This window comes from Telmatherina bonti, assembly GCF_933228915.1.
Source record: "Telmatherina bonti genome assembly, chromosome: 5".
Classification (NCBI taxonomy): domain Eukaryota; kingdom Metazoa; phylum Chordata; class Actinopteri; order Atheriniformes; family Telmatherinidae; genus Telmatherina; species Telmatherina bonti.
Window position 1 is genome coordinate 9,634,002 of NC_136623.1, and position 24,481 is coordinate 9,658,482.

A 24,481-nucleotide genomic window follows, 5' to 3' on the forward strand; every position below is an offset into this window, starting at 1 on the left:
TGGCAACCTTGCTACCTGGCAACTTGGCAACCTGGCTACCTGGCAACCTGGCAACATGGCTACCTGGCAACCCGGCAACCTGGCTACCCGACAACCTGGCATAAGCTGTAATTCCCATCTTGCAGGATGAGATTCTCCAACAATTATCGTTTGTCACCGACAAATTCCGACTTTATTTGAACGACAGAAACAGAAGTGTGTGTCTGCTTATGGAGTTAAATTATGGAACTCTTTAAACGAAGACCTACAAAGTTAAAAAAGTGTTTTCACATTCAAAAAAATGTATAAGGATAAAATTATGAGACAGTTTACACAATTGCAAGATAATTGAATCTATCCACAGATATACAAGACAGATGTTTTGATATAATTGTGGAAGTAGTGTGTGATGACCTGGTTAGGGTGGGGGTTCATTTATAGAAGTCAACTCCACATATCATTATTATTATTTGAAATGTGCTTTGAGGGCAGATTAAACAAGATTTATTTTATATTTGTGCCTTTTTGTTTGTGTAAAATAATGTAATATTAAACTGAACATGAAATGAAACTAACAAATAAATTATGGCTCATGCGTTAAACACAATTCAGTTATACTTCGTCAGAATGTTAGAAAAATCCTTTTTATTTAATGAAAAACTGTAATGGAAACACAGCGACTGAAAGTGACTGATGTCTAATTTACTCATCCCGCTTATTTCTGTTTAATGAACGAGTTGTGAGAGGAACTGCAAGTGAATTTAAAAAAAAAAAAAAAAAGGCTGGATTAACCCCTTCATACATCATGTCCACAACAGTGGACACCTATTTGACAACTGTTAAGTAGTTTATTTACATACTGGGATGGTGTATTTGGACATTCAGCAGACATCAGTGAGTCATCCAATAAGCTGCCACTCTCAATAAATTCTGTATATACATATCCGTTTATGCTCCCCTCATGTACATGAACCCATGCATCCACGTCTAACCTTGTTCAACATCACTGCCCACACACTCCCATGATGCCCTCATCTATGCATGGTCATTAGGTAAAAAAAAAAAAATCCACTTAAATGCAGTGCAGGGTTCAGTGTTCACCTCTGATCACCGACAGTAGTTTTAGACAATACCAAACATGACATAAGTGGAATCGATCATGATATGCACATACTGTAAGAGACACACAGTAAGACAGCACAGATACCAACAGCAGTCTTGGTAGCAATTCATTACACCCCGTTTCTAATTTTTTTTTTGCGTCTTTTGCTAGTTGCACGGCAGCTATACTCTGCAGCCCTGCCCCCGCGCTTTCCAATGGTCCTACTCCATTCACTGCTTCGGGCTATGAATCCATAAGCTCACTGAAAATGACCCAAAATACACATATGAGAAATGTAAATGGACAGAATACTTTGTGTTTTTAGTTTCAAGCAAAAATGAGCCTTTAACCTTAATTTCTGTCTCAATATAGGAATGTGAATGAGTTGTAGTTCATCATTATCACCTATAGGGGGCGATAATTTACACTTGGTAGTTCTGTTTTTAAGACCGCTTGTCTTGTGACCTTATGGTCCTGCTCCTCTATGCTGCTGTAGTCCTGAGGAGGATTGTTCTGTGAGGGCCAGTCCCATGTCCAGATAAACGCAGAAGTTTGCGTCAGGACTGGCAATCCGGCGTAAAACATGTTCCAATTCACCCGAGCGATGATTCATTGTGGCGACGCCTTCAGAGAGACAAGCTGAAAAGGGAACAACAACTTGGAAGATGTGTTATTGCTCGACTACACGCTGCTTCGGACAGAAAGTAATTTTTCTAAATGTCATTGTCTTCAGTGCTTTAAACACCCAACATGCCACATGATTCACTCAACCAACCAGACACACCATCAATAACAAATTAGGGCTCTTTTATTTGAAACTTTTCACCTTTTTTACACACCAATATTTAACACAGACAAGCCTTTGTGGTCCCTCTGGCCCGAGACATAGTGACAACGTATGCTTGATATCAACTTGAATGGCTTATGGAAGATGGGAAGCTCTCTCACAGGCACACATATCGTAATATCCACACTGACCCACACATACAAAGATATACCCCCTCACACACACACACAGATATGCAAGGACGAATACAAAAATCACACATTACAACACATACTAACCATCTAACACAGCCTAGCCACCTAATGTAGACAGAGAAGTAGCTTAAAGTGCATACAGAAACAGAGGAGGGCCTTACTTACTCAGATCTGTTACAACCTTTTTAAATTATGACTGACAATCCTCTACAAGAGCAATGGTGGTAGCGCCACGCTGAAGCTTCGGAAGAAAGCTCATCCCAGCTCAAACTGTGCCACGAATCATGACGGAATGACACTGCATAGTTCTCAGGGTTAAGTTTTACATATTATTGCAATACAATGTAGAACCAAGTCCAGCATCTGGGTGGGAGGCGCGGAAAGCACGCTCGGTCCAGTGAGATCAGAGAAATAAATCCAGAACCAGAAAAGCGCCATGCTGTGCTGATTTGAGTTGATAATCCACAGGAGGGGGTGGAACTGAAGTGTGAAGATGTTCAGCAAACTGGATGCATAGTAGGAGTACAGAGACGGAAAGGACTCCTCGGGAAATCCATGACTTGGTCTTTGAGTTGAAGTAGCTCCACCCCGGGTCCCAGAGCTCAGTAAGGGGCAAAGAGGACTTGTGGATGGGAGGTCCTGACAGGCCCAGGGGCCGGGCGGAGCAGTGGAGCGGGGAACGTCTGTGTATGGAAGAGGCCAGGGGTTGAGGTGTGATTAGTGCTGTGGTTCGTGCGGTGTGTGAAAGAGTTGCCGAGGGCGGCGGCGGCGGCGGCTGCCACCGCTGCCAGGTGAGCAGGTATGATCGGAGCGGTCAGAGGCTGAACCTGTCGCTCCTTCCCCAAAATCAGCTTTATCTGGTGATGAAAGACAAAATATTGCAGTTATTACAGATGTTACCAAACCATTCATACATCTTAACTGATCTTACTCCTTATTATTTTAATTTAATTTATGATTTTATTGAGATTTTTGCTACTTCTTGTTGTCTTTTATGCTTCTTTACACCATCTGTAACGCTTTAAATGTTTCATGTGAAGCACTGTGAATTGTCTTGTACATGAAAAGTGCTGTGCAGATAAACTTACCTTGCCTTACATTTATTGTATGAATGGCTAAATAAAAACAATTTTACAAACTTGTGCACAAACCGTTAAGGAATTTTTAAGGAAGGATTCTGGCCCTTGTTTACCTACAAAACAGGCTTTATCAAGATGTAAATAAACATTTCAATGCAATTCTATGAAAATATAAGATGTTAAAATATTTCTTTGTTTTGTTTTCCTTTTGGAGGCAAATTCTGCACAGCTTGGATATGATAATATAGCTAAGTTTGAAAAAGTTTAAAGTGGAACTATTATGTTCATTTCAGGCTAATTTATTTTATTTCTGAGACCAGAAGGGCTGGGATTGATCGAGTTATTGTCACAAATGGCTTTATTTACTTCAGACCGACCCTCTCCGTAGGCTGTCAGATCAGCCTGCGGGCAAAACGAGTGGATTGAGACTCTTCCGCATTAAGCCCCGCCTCCCGCCGCTGCACTACATCGGGAGCGCGCACCGCACCTGCTTTCACCGTCATTGTAACATCTCATAAACAGAAGGATTAGGCTAATATGAACTCAATAAAAAAACAAAATACAATGTCAACACATAGCATACAGCCCTACATGTTGGAACCTGAATCAGAGCCTGAAAACGAAGTGGAAAACAGCAACCCACAGCAACGAATGCAGCATGTCTCTCTTTGGTAAACTCACCAGCCATCGTTGGAAATAACTTTATCCCACGTTTTCCACCCGCCTGATGTATTTGTACATGTCCTTGTTAACCAGTAGAAGGTAACCAATCACCGAACCTTATCCCCCGGGACGTCACAAGGATTTCCAAGTAGAAAAAACTCTCTAGAACGACGCGTTTTTCGTCGCCATGGAAACCGAACGGAGAGAGTGCTGGAACTCAAACTCAAACATGCGTTTAGGTGGTAAAAAACAAAGCCGTTCACATGTCTGATGAGGATTCAACACTGTAACACTGTAGAAAGCTCAGAAAACTCCGAACACCATCATAGCACCCCTTTAAACTTACATTTAATATTCATCTGGTTCAGGAGTCGTTCTTTTAACTTATAAAGGACATGATGTTGTGACTGACTGGGAATCAGGGGGACATTCATATGATGCAGATGAAGAGAGTGGGGTAAAACATACTGGAACCTGTAAAAAGAGCTGATTCAACTGGAAGCACAGATGGTGGGCGGGACAGAAATAATCGTGACTAATAGACTAATAAAAAAAAATATGTACAGATTAGTCGACTATTAAGATAATCGTTAGTTGCAGCCCTTGTTAGTTGTGGGACAGGTGGTCTCACAAAAATACTCAACAATTGAATTTCTGTCACTGTTTCTAGCTCAGCTCACGATTCGTGTGCATTTTTAAGTTCACTGTACATAAAACACACAGTTGATTCCATCTTAACATCCTAAAATCCTGCAGTTTTCACTTTGAACAGGTTTATATGCATAAAAGGCTTGTTGGGGATCTGCTGCTTTACTGGACCCTCGCTGATGTAGCAGGACGGGTTTTGTTGCAGCATTGACAACTGGTCTGAAATAAGTGTTTACTGTATTACACTTATTATTGTTGCCTGAAATGGAAAACATCAATCAGTTCTCATGAATCTAAGCTGTCTAATGGTGCGTAACGTGTGTAAGTCAAAGGCAAACACAGGTGCAACACAGGATGAGGATAATAAGGGGAACACAGGTGATCTGCATGAAGGCAGGGGCAGGAGAATCCTGGGAAATGTAGTCTGGGTGATGAGGAGGCAGGTGAGGCGAACCAGAGGGGGAGCAGACATGACACGTTAAAATGACAATTTAAATGGAATCAGGAAATGCTTCCTGTATTTGTTTAATATTCTAAAATTTTACAGTGTAAAACCAATAAATATAACCAGGAATACATAAAGAGTCATGTCAAGAAGCTTTTCCATCTAGATGTAAGTGATGGGAGCTCAGCAGCCGGATGCCATAGGCTACATCTGTTTACAAATTTCACTTGTAAATCTGGAAAAGGCACAAAAAGTGCTCCACAACCTTGTTTCGTTTGATGGAAATGGGACTCGCGTGGTCGCTGCTATCACACAATGTCTGCAGCAGAGAGAGGGCTGAACCGTAATTTGATTTCTTACAAAAAACACAAACACTGAGGCTGAGTTATCCGAAGCTGAGAGTTAAATCGGAGCTTAATGGGACATTAAGGTGCCAGAAATCCGCTGTAATTGCTGACACTGTTCTAAATGATCTGCATGACGGATGCATCAAACCACCCTCTGGTTTGTTTTTTATTCATTTATTTTATGCAGAGGACTCTGCAAGCTGATGTCAGGAATGTCCAAAACACACATTTCTTTCACAGACAGCAAATCATCCTAATTAGAAGACTTTGGTGGCAGGTTTGTTTTGTAGAAGACATCAACGTCGTCCGTGCACGTGGAAGTCTGACAGGAAAGCTTGAAGCCATAAGACGCTAAAGAAACGAATGAAAAGTGGACATGACAGACAAACAGCTTCTGTCTCCCAACGACAGGTGAAAAGGTCAAAGTTATCTTGCGCATTACATTCCCAGCACACACCAGTACGGCAGCGGCTGCCAGGGAGTTATCAGTCATCGGCTCAGGCATCGAAACCCTACGGGAAGCGTTCTTTACTCCGCTCTCATCAGAGAAGCTCCTCTCTGTTAACTCAGTCAATGATGGGTTTCAGGAAAAGTCATTTCCCCCACACTGGTTGCCCTCCTGCTTGGTCCAGGCAAACAGCGGGGGTGATGGATGCTGTTTTCTTTGACTTTTTCTGAGCTGAAAACTGAAGCTCCTCTTTATCTTCCTCTAAACGGGGTCCATATGGCTCCTTTATGCCTCCTTTGTGACAATCAGAAACCCTTTAAATACTTGTTTCTGCTCACCTGGAGTGGAAAAGGTCTGAATTTACTATCAAGATCCAGAGAATGGAAGAGTTCCCCAGGTAAAGAAAGTTTCCTCAGAGCTTTCTTGTTCTGGGGGTTATCAGCTTAAAAGCTGCTGCCATTCCGGAGACCAAAGCAGAAAGTTAAAGTTGACATTTACAATCACTTCCAAGCAGTAATAGACACAAGTCTGCATTCCTCCTCCAGCCTTCTGGATCAGAAAAGCCGTCATACAAGCCATTTCTGTTAATAAAAAATGTCCTTTTTCAGATTGAACCATGCCGTTTCCTGCCCAGATTTTCCATAAAACCTGATGAACGGGTGGTCCGCTTGTAAAAGATGTCATTTAACGCTCAGGTGATTCGATAGTCAGATCATGATGTGTCCAGGATGCTTTCGCAGAGAGAAGCGACGTGTTTTGTAATTATTTTAAGCTGATAAAATCTGAAAGTGAAAGCGACTGGAGGAGAGTGTGACGACGAACACAGGCTGGGCAGAGTGGAGGAGCCACTTCAGAGGCCATTAACAGCGAGTCGCAGTGAGTGTTGCGTCAACATCGAGGCTCGTTCTGCTGATAAGGCGACTGAGGCGTGCAGGGACTCACCGGCTGCTTGGTCTGGCCTTTCTGCGGTTTGCTGTAGGGACTGTACTTGGGCTTGGCTGGTTTACCTGCTGCTCGGTCTTTATGGCGCCGACTGCTGATGTGCTGAAAAGGAGGCAGAAGACAAGCTTCAAATGAGGCGAAGAGTTCTTCAACGTGTCGCTTTGCTCTGCTTAACCACGTGTAAAAGTTGCATTTCACATTGCAAATATATAAGACAATAAAAAGCATCTACTTTGGTGATTCTTGTTTTACATCTCTTGAGTCTGACAAGCGAGTAAACAGCTCAGAAGAGTTCAGGAAACATGAATAACAGATGTCAGTAAAGCTGATTTTAGTCAGAACTACGTCAATTACTGTGATTCTAGCAAGTCTGTAAACCAGGCAGCCAAAGTAACCATGGTAACAAAGGGAAAAACAATGCAGTGTCTAATCAGATCTATTAATCAGCAGGCTGACTAAGATACAGAGCACAGACGTCATCACATAATCACATAAATGCACATTTAATGTGCTACATGTAGCTCGTGTTTGTCCAACGGGGAGCGGTTCGGGACAATTACAATATAAACTCTCCCTTTTGACTTTTCCTGCATGGCCTAAAGTACTGCACTGCAAAAACTCAGCCTTAAAAACAAGAAAAAAATATACAAAAATGAGGTAAATGTTGCTTAAAATAAGATAAATTATCTGCCAACAGAACAAGAAAATTTGACTTGTCAAGACTTCCCAAAACAAATAAAAATACTCTTAAAACAAGAGGAATTCTCTGGCATAAAAACTAGGAATTATCTTACCTTTAAAAAAATAAGCATATGTCAATTTAAGATTTTTAATCTTAGATTTTAGTTTTTGCAGTTTGCTGGAGAAGAAAAGAAGAAGCATTTATTCCCTGAAGACTATAAACATCCAGCAAATTTCATGGAAAATTAAACATTTGCACATTTGTTATTTGTGAAGAGGAAAGTTTGATTAGAGGGTGACATTAAACGAGTGCGGAAATGATTCATCTTTCAGACCTGATGGGAGTCTACGTGTCACACTTCATCTTTTAGTTTCCAAGCTTAATCCCTGCCTCCCGTGACATCCTCAGTCTCTCTTCCTGGACCGCTATGGCCACCTCAGATCGCCTCTGCATGCTTGGAGCACAACGTGTCTTCGTCTTTGCATTCAAACCTCTCCTGCTTTGTGGTTTTATTCTACACAATCTGTGCTCTGAAGTAAGTTAAACAATTCCAGGGTTGCTTCATTAAAGCAAACAAGCACTCATTAAGCCAAACATAACCAGTCCAGCTATGAGCAACTCCAACTTTAAACTCCAAATATGTTTGGAAGCAGCGCTCCCTCCGTCTCTAAACCCTGACACCCTTCTCATGCGAACAAACCGCCTGTGATGCTGTGAAAATACTGTGCAAAAGCGCGGTTAGAAAAATGATAATTCAGTCTAAAAACAGCAAAGCTGCTGCATTCAAAGCCATAAAGCAGAGCTGACTGTGTGACTATGTGAGCTAATAGGATTAATAATGTCTGTGCCACATCATTAAGGCACCAGTAGACCTGACTATAATTACATGTGTGTGTTTCATTGAATTATTGTGTGGCAGGTGTGTCCGTGCTGCGTACATCTTAACACGACTCTTTCAGCTGTAATCCTGGCTGTGTTAAATGTTCTTGGCAGCAAATGGAGTCGTATTATAGGTCATCACTGTAAATGAGAAGTTGTTCTCAACTGATTTTACCTGGTTAAAAAAAGGTTAAATAAAACAAATAATAAATAAAAGTATCTTTGAAATGTCTTTTGTGAATTAAACTTCAATTTTTTTCCAAATGAATCAATGCAAAAGGTGAAAAAATGGCCTTTTCATTCAACAGCGTGAGGTTCAGTTAACAGGCTGTCCGTGTCGCAGCCTGTTCAGACAACAGTGTTAAAAAGAAATTTCAAGTTTTCAGTGAACTGAAAGATGTTTTTTTTTAATAACCCTGAGATTTTTTTTTATTATTCTTTCAAGTTATTTCCTGAACTGGTCAACATTGCCAAACCATAAGTGCCTTAACTTAAACTTCCAGTTTAGCAAAGAAAAAGTCATTTTCCTCCAGCAGCTAAAAAGAAGCTGGTAAGGGAAGCTGAGCGCTCTCAGAGCAGAGACAAGAACATGTTGGAGTCTCCCCACACACATAAATCATTGTTTTACTTTCTGGAATAATCAATCCTAAGTAGGCGATGCTTTATGTGTCTTTATCTTTAATGATCCCCCTCTGGGGCACATTAGGTTGCAGTTTCCATGGTGATGAACCCCTTGAAGCGTGATGAACAACCTTGACACCAAAACCCTGCAATTAACTCACTTAAATATGTTTTAGTAGAATAAATAAATGAGAAATAATCTAGAAATGTTTAGACAAATTGACAAATATTTGTCATACATGATAAACAGTTTCGGAGACTTTTGGATCTTTATGGTGCAAACTTTGCTCAAAATCCTGGGGAACAAGGTGATTTTTGTCTCCTGCCTCTTAACAGACACCAGAAAGCAAATTATTACACTAAATATTTTGACATACCACAATGTTATGAATGATAAATATGTCTAAATAAATTGTACTTTTTTATTTTACATTTTGTTAAAGGGATAAATAAAGACTTCCTATTCAAAGAACTGGACTTTGCAAATGAACAAAAATTTAAAATTTTCTAAAGCTGCACATTATTTTCAACTCCACATTTGAACATTAACAATTAAAATGGTTTTGCACATTTAAAAATGACGGTTATAAACATAAAATCTGCACATAATCTTCACGCAACACTGGCACATAAAAGCCTCCATTTAACAGCCTCCAAGTGCAGAAAAAAGGTGTTTTATTATTCGTGCAGATGTGTTTGAAGCTTTACTGATGTGAAATTGATTTGTTTTAAAACACCTGAAAACAGAAATTGCTAAAAACTTTAAAACATCCAATTACTAAAAAAAGAGACAAATTTACAACATTAGATTCTTTTTTTTCTTTTGATCCTGTCCTATCGAGCATAACAGCAAACATACGGCCACCTGTGTGACATATTTTAACCAGACAGATTTTCTTTGTCAAGGAAGTCATGTCACATATGCGGCTGCTGTTGCTATTCTGAATATTTTTATTAATATTATCATGGGACTTGATGTGGCAGCGCTGGATCTGACAGGGGGAAAGAAAAAGAGAAAAGAAAGAAAAGAAAATGAGAGGAAATTAAAAAAAAGGAAAGAGAAAAGAAAAAGAAAGCAAGAACATTAGATTTAAGAAACTGAGGTGAAAAGCCGAACAACTTGGAAGTTGCATTATGGTTCATCATGGATTTGGTTTATGACAAGGTGGGAAGAAGACAAACAACACATCCTGTCTCACGGTGGGCGTCATTTCATCTTTTTGTCGGGATTTGAACCCCCCATGGTGAAAATGACTGCAGAAAGCTGGCTCTGACTGCTCTGACTGGTACTCATTGTTCCCCTGCTACATGCCGAGGAGAACGTGGCTTTTTTTCCTGTCCAGAAAACAGCTGGTGGAGCTGAATAAACAAAGAATCTGCATTCAGAAATATTCTCCAACCTCATGCTTGTGAATAATTCAGTGTGGTGTGACGATGACAGCAAAAGGCTGATTCCTCACGGAGTCAAAATTTCCCCTTTTCTTCTGGTTTGCAGCGTTAAGTCAGATTGGTCACACTGGGTTCTGTTTTTCCCTCTTTTTTTTTCTTTATTTGCAGAAAACCGTTGCTGGTCTGAAGTACTCAGTTTAAGTCCAAACATGAACATTTCCAACAAATCCTGCTTGTTTTCAGGATGAAACTAGAAGAAATTTCCCTGTGAATGATTAATGGAGTAGAGCAGCTACTAATCTGCACATACATCACGTCGACCATCAGTAGGCCGTTGTGACTGGTAGTTAACTTTAAAGGTGGAGTATGTAACATTTTCAATATTTAAAAAAAAAAACAAAAAACAAATAAAATAACTACAATCATAATTAGATAGTTTTTTGAACATATAGGGTCCAGTCTGTCCATATTTGATGTGTTATTAAATTACAAGTTTAATTATTGACAAATGACAAAAACACTTTTTTTTTTTTTTTTTTTTTACTGGTAGGCAAACATTTAAGAAGGGTCTTCATCATTAATCAAACTTGTAATTTAATAACATTAAATATGGACAGACTGGAACTTACATGTTTTAAAAAACTATATAATTATGATTGTAGTTAATTTTTTAGTTAATTTTTTTTTTTAAATATTGAAAATCTTACATACTCCACCTTTAACTCTGAAATAAATTCATTCTTCCTTTGGTTCTTTCTTTAAGTTTTTATATGCACGACTCAAAACACACATTTCTCTGAAGTTCTATGGAGGCACAGCAAGATTATAGATAAAAGACCTGCAGACGCTGTGAGTCTGGACATCCAACCAGGTGAGATGATGATCATATTGGGGGGTGAAGTTTTGCTGCATTTCATGAAATAGACACAAACACACAGATGCTGCATCCCATTGCTTTTATGTTATTATGTTGTATATTTATTAAATGTACTACATCTTGTCACACCAAAAGTTTCTTTCCACAAGCTGTTATTGTCATGGGGTGGTGGTGAGGAAGGGGAAGGTGTGGACCCAAATGCAGAGATGAGGGAACAGGGATGCAGATTTCAGTAGATTTATTTTAACCAAGGATCTCCGGGGACTACAACAAACAAACTAACACAACAAAATGATCCAGCAACCAAGAACTAAAAATGAGGGGTATAAATACACTGGGGAACCAAACGAGAAACAGCTGTACGGAATGAACTGAAACAAGACCAGGTGAACTCAATGAACAAGAAATCAATAAAGCTAAACAACAAACAAGGAAATACTACAAAATAAAACAGGAAACCTGAACTAAGGAAAAACACAAACCACCACATCATAACAGTTATGACTTTAAACAATGCAACGTGGAAATACCTCAGGCATGCACCTCATCGTTTTATTTATGCTTATACTGCTTAAAGCTGGGGTAGGTAATGTTGGGGAGCGAGCAAGGATCACACTGAGCAACGTAGGCAGACTTAATATATTCACATCAGTTGTAAGACGGCAGCAATGCAAACTGCTGCAGTGTCATCAGCAGCTGCAGAGGGTTAATCCAGCTCCTGATCAGCTAATCGGGGGAAACTGATAAACATCGACATCATGCATGGTTCTGCCAACAGGAACTAGCTGGCAGCAGAGTAATTCCTCCTCTGTCTGAACCACATCACAGGCAAGTTTTTAAGCTGCAGCCGAAGTTTCTGCTCTGATCATATTTACAGCAGTCCAACGAACACCTAATAACAGCTAGACACAGCTTAGACACCTGCAGCAACCGAAGCAACGTCTGAAATAAGGAAATAAAGTAAAAAAAATTAAAAAAATTATTACAACTATGAGGATGATGATCAAACCAAATCAATGAACTTGGTCAAAATAGAAAAAGCTAGTTCAGAAATAGTCCCCGCCTCTAAAGCAAAACCAAATCAGAAGCTTTGTGTCTGATGTGGCGTAACGAAACGCTAATCCCAGTGCTAATTATTCTCCTGTTTATGTCCCAGAAAAGCCTCTTCCTCTTCCTTGTTACTGCAGATGTAAAGAACTCATATTTACCTTCATTCAATCAAACAGTTTCATATTACAACATGCATCTGAGTGTCAGTCATCAGAAATGTCATTTACATAGACCGCATGGTAGTTCTCTCCACATCCTCCTCCTGCTGATCTACCGGCACATGAGGGGGGCGTGCTGGCATCCAACAGCCCCCCAAAGAGCCACATAGACCCTCCACACAAGTTATGTAACTGTGAATCATTTATGATTCTTTCTGCGATGAATTTGGAAGTGACGGAAATGCATGGTGCATCGATCTCCTCCAAAACGCCACAACAGGCAAAACAACCACAAACTTTTCTTTTAAATCATGTCTGACAGGGATGAATGCAATTTCTCTTCATGTACTGTGACTTTTGTTCTAACGAAAGACCCCCGTAAAAGGCCGCATTATAGTGAAAGAAAAGCATTTTCAGCTGAAATCCCGTCCCGCATGTAACATCTGTAATTAACATCTGTATGTAACATCTGTATGTAAGATCTGCATGTAACATCTGTAATTAACATCTGTATGTAAGATCTGCATGTAACATCTGTAATTAACATCTGTATGTAACATCTGTATGTAAGATCTGCATGTAACATCTGTAATTAACATCTGTATGTAACATCTGTATGTAACATCTGCATGTAACATCTGTAATTAACATCTGTATGTAACATCTGCATGTCACATCTGCATGACACGTCTGCATGTAAAATCTGCATGTAACATTTGTATGTAACATCTGCATGTAACATCTGCATGTAACATCTGCATGTGACATCTGTATGTAACATCTGCATGTAACATCTGCATGTGACGTCTGTATGTAACATCTGTATGTAACATCTGCATGTAACATCTGCATGTGACGTCTGTATGTAACATCTGTATATGACATCTGTATGTAACATCTGCATGTAACATCTGCATGTAACATCTGTATGTAACATCTGCATGTAACATCTGCATAAAACATCTGCATAAAACATCTGTATGTAACATCTGCATGTAACATCTGCATGTAACATCTGCATGTAACATCTGCATGCAACATCTGCATAAAACATCTGTATGTAACATCTGCATGTAGCATCTGCATGTAACATCTGCATGTGACGTCTGTATGTAACATCTGTATGTAACATCTGCATGTAACATCTGCATGTGACGTCTGTATGTGACATCTGTATGTGACATCTGCATGTAACATCTGCATGTAACATCTGTATGTAACATCTGCATGTAACATCTGCATGTGACGTCTGTATGTGACATCTGTATGTGACATCTGCATGTAACATCTGCATGTAACATCTGTATGTAACATCTGCATGTAACATCTGCATGTAACATCTGCATAAAACATCTGTATGTGACATCTGTATGTGACATCTGTATGTAGCATCTGCATGTAACATCTGCATAAAACAGCTGCATGTTACATCTGTATGTAACATCTGTATGTAACATCTGCATGTAACATCTGCATGTAACATCTGTATGTAACATCTGTATGTAACATCTGCATGTGACATCTGCATGTGACGTCTGTATGTGACATCTGTATGTGACATCTGCATGTAACATCTGCATGTAACATCTGTATGTAACATCTGCATGTAACATCTGCATGTAACATCTGCATAAAACATCTGTATGTGACATCTGTATGTGACATCTGTATGTAACATCTGCATGTAACATCTGCATGTAACATCTGCATGCAACATCTGCATGCAACATCTGCATAAAACATCTGTATGTAACATCTGCATGTAGCATCTGCATGTAACATCTGCATAAAACAGCTGCATGTTACATCTGTATGTAACATCTGTATGTAACATCTGCATGTAACATCTGCATGTAACATCTGTATGTAACATCTGCATGTAACATCTGCATGTAACATCTGCATGGGACATCTGCATGTGACATCTGTATGTGACATCTGTATGTAACATCTGTATGTAACATCTGTATGTAACATCTGCATGTAACATCTGTATGTAACATCTGTATGTAACATCTGCATGTAACATCTGTATGTAACATCTGCATGTAACATCTGCATGTAACATCTGCATGTAACATCTGCATGTGACATCTGTATGTGACTTCTGTATGTAAAATCTGTATGTGACATCTGTATGTGACATCTGTATGTAACATCTGTATGTGACATCTGTATGTGACATCTGTATGTGACATCTGCATGTAACATCTGCATGTGACATCTGTATGTGACTTCTGTATGTAAAATCTGTATGTGACACCTGTATGTGACTTCTGTATGTAAAATCTGTATGTAACATCTGCATGTAACATCTGCATGTAACATCTGCATGTGACATCTGTATGTGACTTCTGTATGTAAAATCTGTATGTGACATCTGTATGTGACATCTGTATGTAACATCTGCATGTAACATCTGTATGTGACTTCTGTATGTAAAATCTGTATGTGACATCTGTATGTGACATCTGTATGTGACATCTGCATGTAACATCTGTATGTGACTTCTGTATGTAAAATCTGTATGTGACATCTGTATGTGACATCTGTATGTGACTTCTGCATGTAACATCTGCATGTAACATCTGCATGTAACATCTGTATGTAACATCTGTATGTAAAATCTGTATGTGACATCTGTATGTGACATCTGTATGTAACATCTGTATGTGACATCTGTATGTGACATCTGTATGTCACATCTGTATGTAACATCTGTATGTGACATCTGTATGTAACATCTGCATGTAACATCTGTATGTGACTTCTGTATGTAAAATCTGTATGTGACATCTGTATGTGACTTCTGCATGTAACATCTGCATGTAACATCTGCATGTAACATCTGTATGTGACTTCTGTATGTAAAATCTGTATGTGACATCTGTCATTAGCAGGTTTATTCACAAGCAGCAGCTCGTTTTCTTCCTGTATGTCTGATTTAGCTTGTGAGTCCTATGTTCTCCTGATGGCTTCATTCTCCTACAGGGGGAACATGACTCCAGTGTGTATATGTGTATGGATGTGTGTAAATATAGGCGGGTGTGTGTGTGTGCTGATGTACATCAAATCAAAGATACTTTATTCATCCCCAGGGGAAATTCAAAGTTCAAGCCAGCTCGTCCAATGTTTGACAAACAGACATGTAACATTAATGACAAAAAGAATAATCCAGAACCGAGCTGAAACTTAGCAGCCAGTTTTACCGGCGCTGCCTTATAACAGGTAAGAACATTAGGATAATGGGGGGGGGGGGGGGGGGGGGGGAGTCGAGGGTAAAAAAGGTCATGTAACTCCGGAACCCGCCACAAATGACGCAGTCCGAAGACACAGAGAATAATGCAAATGTATGTAGGTTGTTCTCTTTCTTATTCTTTCTTTTTCTCTTTCTCTCTCTCTCTCTTTTTCTCTCTACGAGGTGTTTTCTCTTCTTCTCAGTTCTCTTTCTGTCCCTCTTCTGTCCTCTCCGGTCCAGTCCAGCAGTACAAACTTCATAATACAAACAATTATGTAAAATAAATAGAAAAAGAAAATAAGAATTCAGATCCAGATCCAATATCAAGGGGAGCATTGTATCTATGATGCTTCCCTTGGCAAAGTAAATTTGCCCATCAGAACACAGCATCCAGAAAATCATTCTGCCTGCTTAAATGCTGGACAAGACAAAAAAAAAAGAAGAAAAGAAAAAAAAAAAAAAAAAAAAGAAATCCCCATCCTGGCGTATTCCACCTGAAAGTCTCACCTGTTTTAGCTGAATCTCTGAATTGACATGCACATCACACGTCTCACAGTAAAAGGTTTTGTTCTGCAGGCCTGTTGATGATTTGGAGGATGTAGCCAATTTGCTTTTGACTCCCGGTCGAGGAAACGACTTGATGGCGCCCACGCCACTCCGGGCCTCCAGCATGGTCTTGTGCTTCGTGCCTGCAGGTTAAAACAGGAGACAGCCTTGTCAGAACATGACTGTCGCCATGGAGATGCAGCCTGAGGAGGAAGGTTCTGTGAGGAAAAACGAGGGTGAGCGTGAACCGGTCCGCTTGGAAACAGCCCTGATCAAAGAACGTGCAGAACCTTTTTAAAGCCACTGGTGGAAGTTACATATTTGACCTTCTGGTTGCGTTTTACTTCTGCATTGTGAAAACTGAAATCTAAGTAAGATTAAAAATCTTAAATTGAGTACACACATGCTTATCTTTTTAAAGGTAAGATAATTCTTAGTTTTCATCCCAGAGAATTTCTCTTGTTTTAAGAGTGATTTTACTTGTTTTGGGAAGTCTTGACAAGCCATATTTTCTTGTTGTGTTGGAAGATAATTTATCTTATTTTAAGCAACATTTACCTCATTTTTGTATTTTTTTTTCTTGTTTTTTAAGGCTGAGTTTTTGTAGTGTGAATGAACTTTTTTTTTTTAAAGCACTTTCCTCTTAATTTTTCACTTATGACTTTATTCTTTTTCATGATGAAGCAAAACAACCATTTTTTGGAGTATGAGACACAGAATCTGCTTTGCCTCAATGTCAACACCCTTTGTAGCACAAATAAACTCTTGTTCCTGGAGGTTCCTGTACCACCTGATCGGAAACTATTTCACACATGATGCATTGAGTCTTAGAGTTGCACGTTTATCATTGTTATTACTGTCCTAATGGGTCATGGTGGGCAAGGCCGGATTATCCAATTGGCATTATGGGCACGGGCCCAGGGGCCCACGCCCACTTGGGGCTCACAAAGGGCAAACACCAGCAGTTTGGACATGAAACAAAATGTACATAAAAGCCAGATAGTTACACCACTGTGTCTAGGGTATTGCTGTTGGTACCAGTGGCTGAGAAATGTTAGAAATGTCATTTCACAGTGTATCATTCACAGTTTTCACAATGTTGCGGTGGGGAAGGGGCCCCCTCAAACACTCTGGGCCCAGGGGCCTGTGCACTTTTGATCCGGCCCTGGTGGTGGGCGCACCGACCTGCCATGGATTGGGTGGATCTTGCAGCGGTGGCCTCTGTAGTCATGATTAGTGTCCTGGCGTGGATGGAGCACTAAGATATGGCTTCCTCATTGTCCACTGAGTCTGGTGTTGGGTTCTAATGTTCTGAGGGGTTGGATGAGTGTTTTATTTGTTTTACCTATGTGAGTGTGTGTGAAAAAGTGAGTGTATGTGTTAGACTGGGTAAATTATATGTTTTTGTATGTAAAGGTGTGTTTTTAACCTTATTTTAGCTTTGCTTTTTATTCTGTAAAGCACTTTGTGCTACTTTTGTATGAAAAGTGTTGTAGAAATCAACTTTGAGTTGATTTGATGATTTGATTATCACGTTTTCTCGCCTTTCCTCTCTCCTGATGACATTTTGCTTCACTGAATCAGCCATAGCCAGAGTGTTGCTGTCCAGTTACGAGCGTGTGAGGCGGTGCTGTAAAGCATAATGGATGCAGTTCCTCAACCTCATAATGCTGCAGGGCAACCAGGGAATAAACAATGCCGATGTGCCATCAGAAGGACTTTTAAGGATGGAAAGTTATGTGGTGCCATTCAACAATAATGGAAGGCATTTGAGTTGTTAGCTTAGAGAGGTGATGAAAAAGCTGCTGGTCATGATGAAGGTGGCTCTCAATCAGGCTGGCCAGCAAGTGAGGAGACAGAAGCCATTCATCACGGAAAAATGACAACTGAATGACCCTCAGACCACCAGAATAAAATCCTCTGGTTTTATTCAACACATATCACCAGTGGAGGAAAGCAGGGACTGACATCATCATGTTTTCCTATCAAACAGCTGACAGACAAGTCGAGAGGGAGCTCCATTCTGTCATGTTCTGTGTCCTGTGGGTTTGGTCTCAGTTTCTTGTTTTGTATCTTAGTTCTGGTTTCCTGTTTTAGTTTTTAGTTTTCCTGGTTTCCTGATATCTAGTTTCCTGGTTTAGATTGTAGTTTTCCTGTTTTCCTGATGTTGAGTTTCCTGTTTTAGTTTTTAGTTTTCCTGGTTTCCTGATGTCTAGTTTCCTGTTTTAGTTTGTAGTTTTCCTGTTTTCCTGATGTTGAGTTTCCTGTTTTAGTTTTTAGTTCTCCTGGTTTCCTGATGTCTAGTTTCCTGTTTTAGTTCGTAGTTTTCCTGGTTTCCTGATCTCTAGTTTCCTGTTTTAGTTTGTAGTTTTCCTAGTTTCTTGATCTCTAGTTTCCTGTTTTAGTTTGTAGTTTTCCTGTTTTCCTGATGTTGAGTATTCTGTTTTAGTTTTTAGTTCTCCTGGTTTCCTGATGTCTAGTTTCCTGTTTTAGTTCGTAGTTTTCCTGGTTTCTTGATGTCTAGTTTCCTGTTTTAGTTTGTAGTTTTCCTGTTTTCCTGATGTTGAGTTTCCTGTTTTAGTTTTTAGTTCTCCTGGTTTCCTGATGTCTAGTTTCCTGTTTTAGTTCGTAGTTTTCCTGGTTTCCTGATGTTGAGTTTCCTGTTTTAGTTTGTAGTTTTCCTAGTTTCTTGATGTCTAGTTTCCTGTTTTAGTTTGTAGTTTTCCTGTTTTCCTGATGTTGAGTTTCCTGTTTTAGTTTTTAGTTCTCCTGGTTTCCTGATGTCTAGTTTCCTGTTTTAGTTTTTAGTTTTCCTGGTTTCCTGATGTCTAGTTTCCTGTTTTAGTTTGTAGTTTTCCTGTTTTCCTGATGTTGAGTTTCCTGTTTTAGTTTTTAGTTCTCCTGGTTTCCTGATGTCTAGTTTCCTGTTTTAGTTCGTAGTTTTCCTGGTTTCTTGATGTCTAGTTTCCTGTTTTAGTTTGTAGTTTTCCTGTTTTCCTGATGTTGAGTTTCCTGTTTTAGTTTTTAGTTTTCCTGGTTTCCTGATGTCTAGTTTCCTGTTTTAGTTTGTAGTTTTCCTGTTTTCCTGATGTTGAGTTTCCTGTTTTAGTTTTTAGTTCTCCTGGTTTCCTGATGTCTAGTTTCCTGTTTTAGTTCGTAGTTTTCCTGGTTTCCTGATCTCTAGTTTCCTGTTTTAGTTTGTAGTTTTCCTAGTTTCTTGATCTCTAGTTTCCTGTTTTAGTTTGTAGTTTTCCTGTTTTCCTGATGTTGAGTTTTCTGTTTTAGTTTTTAGTTCTCCTGGTTTCCTGATGTCTAGTTTCCTGTTTTAGTTCGTAGTTTTCCTGGTTTCTTGATGTCTAGTTTCCTGTTTTAGTTTGTAGTTTTCCTGTTTTCCTGATGTTGAGTTTCCTGTTTTAGTTTTTAGTTCTCCTGGTTTCCTGATGTCTAGTTTCCTGTTTTAGTTCGTAGTTTTCCTGGTTTCCTGATGTTGAGTTTCCTGTTTTAGTTTGTAGTTTTCCTAGTTTCTTGATGTCTAGTTTCCTGTTTTAGTTTGTAGTTTTCCTGTTTTCCTGATGTTGAGTTTCCTGTTTTAGTTTTTAGTTCTCCTGGTTTCCTCATGTCTAGTTTCCTGTTTTAGTTTTTAGTTTTCCTGGTTTCCTGATGTCTAGTTTCCTGTTTTAGTTTGTAGTTTTCCTGTTTTCCTGATGTTGAGTTTCCTGTTTTAGTTTTTAGTTCTCCTGGTTTCCTGATGTCTAGTTTCCTGTTTTAGTTCGTAGTTTTCCTGGTTTCTTGATGTCTAGTTTCCTGTTTTAGTTTGTAGTTTTCCTGTTTTCCTGATGTTGAGTTTCCTGTTTTAGTTTTTAGTTCTCCTGGTTTCCTGATGTCTAGTTTCCTGTTTTAGTTCGTAGTTTTCCTGGTTTCTTGATGTCTAGTTTCCTGTTTTAGTTTGTAGTTTTCCTGTTTTCCTGATGTTGAGTTTCCTGTTTTAGTTTTTAGTTTTCCTGGTTTCCTGATCTCTAGTTTCCTGTTTTAGTTTGTAGTTTTCCTAGTTTCTTGATCTCTAGTTTCCTGTTTTAGTTTGTAGTTTTCCTAGTTTCTTGATCTCTAGTTTCCTGTTTTAGTTTGTAGTTTTCCTGTTTTCCTGATGTTGAGTTTCCTGTTTTAGTTTTTAGTTCTCCTGTTTTCCTGATGTTGAGTTTCCTGTTTTAGTTTTTAGTTCTCCTGGTTTCCTGATGTCTAGTTTCCTGTTTTAGTTTGTAGTTTTCCTGGTTTCCTGATCTCTAGTTTCCTGTTTTAGTTTGTAGTTTTCCTAGTTTCTTGATCTCTAGTTTCCTGTTTTAGTTTGTAGTTTTCCTGTTTTCCTGATGTTGAGTTTCCTGTTTTAGTTTTTAGTTCTCCTGTTTTCCTGATGTTGAGTTTCCTGTTTTAGTTTTTAGTTCTCCTGGTTTCCTGATGTCTAGTTTCCTGTTTTAGTTTTTAGTTCTCCTGGTTTCCTGATCTCTAGTTTCCTGTTTTAGTTTGTAGTTTTCCTAGTTTCTTGATCTCTAGTTTCCTGTTTTAGTTTGTAGTTCTCCTGTTTTCCTGATGTTGAGTTTCCTGTTTTAGTTTTTAGTTCTCCTGGTTTCCTGATGTCTAGTTTCCTGTTTTAGTTTGTAGTTTTCCTGGTTTCCTGATCTCTAGTTTCCTGTTTTAGTTTGTAGTTTTCCTAGTTTCTTGATCTCTAGTTTCCTGTTTTAGTTTGTAGTTTTCCTGTTTTCCTGATGTTGAGTTTCCTGTTTTAGTTTTTAGTTCTCCTGTTTTCCTGATGTTGAGTTTCCTGTTTTAGTTTTTAGTTTTCCTGGTTTCCTGATGTCTAGTTTCCTGTTTTAGTTTGTAGTTTTCCTGGTTTCCTGATCTCTAGTTTCCTGTTTTAGTTCGTAGTTTTCCTGGTTTCCTGATCTCTAGTTTCCTGTTTTAGTTTGTAGTTTTCCTAGTTTCTTGATCTCTAGTTTCCTGTTTTAGTTTGTAGTTTTCCTGTTTTCCTGATGTTGAGTTTCCTGTTTTAGTTTTTAGTTCTTCTGTTTTCCTGATGTTGAGTTTCCTGTTTTAGTTTTTAGTTCTCCTGGTTTCCTGATGTCTAGTTTCCTGTTTTAGTTTTTAGTTCTCCTGGTTTCCTGATCTCTAGTTTCCTGTTTTAGTTTGTAGTTTTCCTGTTTTCCTGATGTTGAGTTTCCTGTTTTGGTTTCCTGCTCATTAGCTCACCTGGACTCATTAGTTAAGTCATTCCATCTGTGTCTTGTTGTTTGTGTGAGTATATACTGCATGGTTTTTGTTCCTAGTCGCTGGATCATTGTGAAAACGCTCTGTGTTAATTTACCCATAGTTCCTTGTGTTTGTTTCTCGTTCAGTTCCCCGTGTCACGTCTGCCTTCATTTGCGTCCTGGATTAAAACCCTCTTCATTCTGCATGCCTGACTCCCGTCTCCTGCATTTGGGCCCACACCTCCGCCACCATTATGACACATTCTAGGTGAAAACTTTGTGTTTTTTAAGTTTTTCTCAGTGATCAAGAAGATGACGCCAGGCTGTCATTGGACTCAAACCCTCCTGATCCAACATGGCTGAGCCATGTACCAAAACAAATAAAAGCTTTAAAAGGAAAGGTGTTTTGGGTGTTTAAATATAAGGTCAAGGGTCATGTTTTGCCCACATTTATGTCTATCAGCAACTTTACGTAAAAATGACTGGGTGGACTTTTTTATAAACTCGTCCACACAAGACGTTTTAAAGGGATTTTTCACCCCTCAGAGTTATTTTTACACATCGTCATCATTCACACAGATCCAAAGAGTTTTTACTGTTAAAATTAAAAAGAAAAAGCAACAAGGTTGTTATGTTTCTATTAAATATTTGATAATAAATTGTCATTTTTGTTTGAGATGCTAAAGGTATGCATCTGAGTTTCCATGACATTTTTTTTGCAAAATAAAAACAATTTTTCTGAGTTTGGACAAACAACAATTGCGATTTGCAGGTGTTTCCAGTGAACAAAACTCTGAGATTTGCTGGTTTGTTGCACATCGCACCATCTTTACTGGAAATAAACTGGTCACATGACCCTCCATGTCACATCCGGGGACACGTAAATTTGAAAAGTGTTTCCATTACTTTTTAAAAATTTATTTCTATATCTAAATGTCTAAAAAAACTACCTCATTAGAGCATACAAACTTTTAAGTGATATTTCCATCTTTTGTTGAAATGTAGCTGTTTCCATAGCAGTTTTTATTTTGTTGCAATATTTAGTTTTTTGCATAAATCTATGTGTAATGGAAATGCATGTAATGACTCTGGTAGTTTATATTAACAGCATGAAATAAATTTAAGGCTCTAACAGAGTGGAAATCACGATGTGGGTGGAAATGATCTGCTTGGCGGAGATCTGCGCTCTCATGGTGCTTTTCTTCTTTATGCATTTATGAATTAAAATTTTCATTGTAAATGAATAAGTGTAGTTTTCTATGTAATAAAATAGAGCAAAACTTTTTGGCGCTCATGGAGGGGAACAATGACATTTTGTCATTACCAGATGCTTTTATATTGAAAGACATCATAGGACTGTTTAAAAAAAACAATATTTTTTTCTGAACAAGATGGATAATCCAACCATCATTACCAGTAGACCCCTCCCAGTGACTGATGGGATACCCTCACAGCGATGCTCATTAGAGAAGATGGCAGCACGCAGGCCATTATTCCAGAAATTCCTTTCAAAGTGCAGTTTTTTCAGCCGGATTTTATCCTTTAGCCGTTCTTCCACCAGCCGGGAGCCAACGCTTCATTCTGCATTTCGCTTCAATGGCTTCGGCTCAGATATGTAAAATATCCAGCAGGTTGAAGCGTTGAAGTTCCATTTCTCTGCAAAACTGTCATTATCAACTAGTCTCAACCCCTGAAGGAAGGAGTCTGACTCTCTTTACTGGAAGCAAGTGGAATATTTGACAACCGCTGCAAAGACACCACTGTGACAATAATAGGCTGTAAAATAAAAGCCCAGCTGGATGGTTAATAAAGGATTGGATTCCTTCTTTTAAAAAAATTCCATCGTGAGATCACGAGGTGCTTTTCGATCACTTCTGGGATGCATAGTGACCAAAAATCTGCTGGCAAGGAATCCGGAGTTGTTGCTGTTTCACTGAAAACAGACATGAAATGCTTCCATTGACAAATCTATCAGAGAAAACAAGGAGTGGGACGTTGTTCATGAGGAACAAAGGCTTCGTTTGCCGTTAGAAATGAGCTCGACGCAGCAAATAAAGAAGACGTTTGCTTTTGGATGAAGGATGATCAAAGCTTCCTCCTGAGACTGTGTTTAGTCTTTTTCTTTAAGGCCTGAAATTGATTGATAGCAGCGTGAGATAAAAGCAGAGAAGATAAACCTGCCCAGAAATCAGTAAAAGAGAATATCTGAACGTAACCAAGCAGGTAAACCCCCCCCTTGCCATGTGGTCTTACCGCTGTTGTGAGCGTCCAGCTGTGAAGCCGAGTTCACCGCCACTTTACAGAGCGAGCAGTAGAGAAGACGGCGAGCTTTCTCCTCCTCCGTCTCCGGCTCGGCCTCATGGTCCGGCTCTGCTTCCGAGGACGAGCCTGTGTTTGATGGCCTCTCGTCTCCTCCAGCAGCCGAGGTCGTCTCCGGGGCCGCCGTGGCGCTCAGCGGGGCAACAGGTGCCGGCGATGCAGCCAAGGGAGGCGCCGGCCTCGTCACAGGAGACGGTGTCGTTCCACAGACGCCATCTGTAAGTGTTGCAGAAAAACTTCATTCATTCTGCTTTTGGAATATTTACGTAACACGCCACAAAGTAAAGGCGGAGAGGAGAGCTGAAACAGAGCAAGGTGAATAAATACCAGCAGATCTGAGTTCATGTGGAGTTTTCACATTTTCCAAATGTAGATTAATAATTATTAGAACATGATTTTATTTTGTAAGGGGAAAAAAATGACACTGAATTGATACAATACAATACAACTTTATTTATAAGGCACTTTAAAAACAACAATGTTGACCAAAGTGCCACATTGTGGGGGGTTAAAAAGAAACAGAATAAATAACATACATTAGGACAACATAAAAAAAAATTCAGACATCTAAAAACAATCAAATAAAAAAATAAATAAAAGCAATTAAATTAAAACAATCAAAATAAAATCAGATCTAAAAAGTCAACTTATTGAATGGAAAGCCAGCTTAAACAAACGGGTCTTCAGTGCAGATTTAAAAGCAGATATAGTGGAGGCCTGTTTAACGTGTAAAGGAAGCTCTTTCCACAGTTTAGGTGCTGCAAAACGATGCATCAGACCTCGGAAATGAACATTTTCTTGAAAAAAACGAAATATTCTCTGCAGCTTCCAACACCAAAAAGGACCTT

At 39.2% G+C, this 24,481-nt stretch overlaps 1 protein-coding gene across 1 annotated transcript in view; it reads right to left on the bottom strand.

The window, feature by feature from the left end:
* Positions 1–2,224: 2,224 nt before the first annotated feature.
* The window catches only part of znf385d (zinc finger protein 385D), a 126,342-nt gene continuing 104,085 nt past the window's right edge, over positions 2,225–24,481 (bottom strand). Inside the window, exons 5-8 of the mRNA XM_079240813.1 lie at positions 23,568–23,849; positions 16,036–16,217; positions 6,635–6,736; positions 2,225–2,919 (exon numbers count right to left, since the gene is read on the bottom strand). Coding sequence (XP_079096939.1) covers positions 2,665–2,919; positions 6,635–6,736; positions 16,036–16,217; positions 23,568–23,849 — 821 coding nt within the window. The 3' untranslated portion in view covers positions 2,225–2,664. The remainder of the gene's footprint in view (positions 2,920–6,634; positions 6,737–16,035; positions 16,218–23,567; positions 23,850–24,481) is intronic.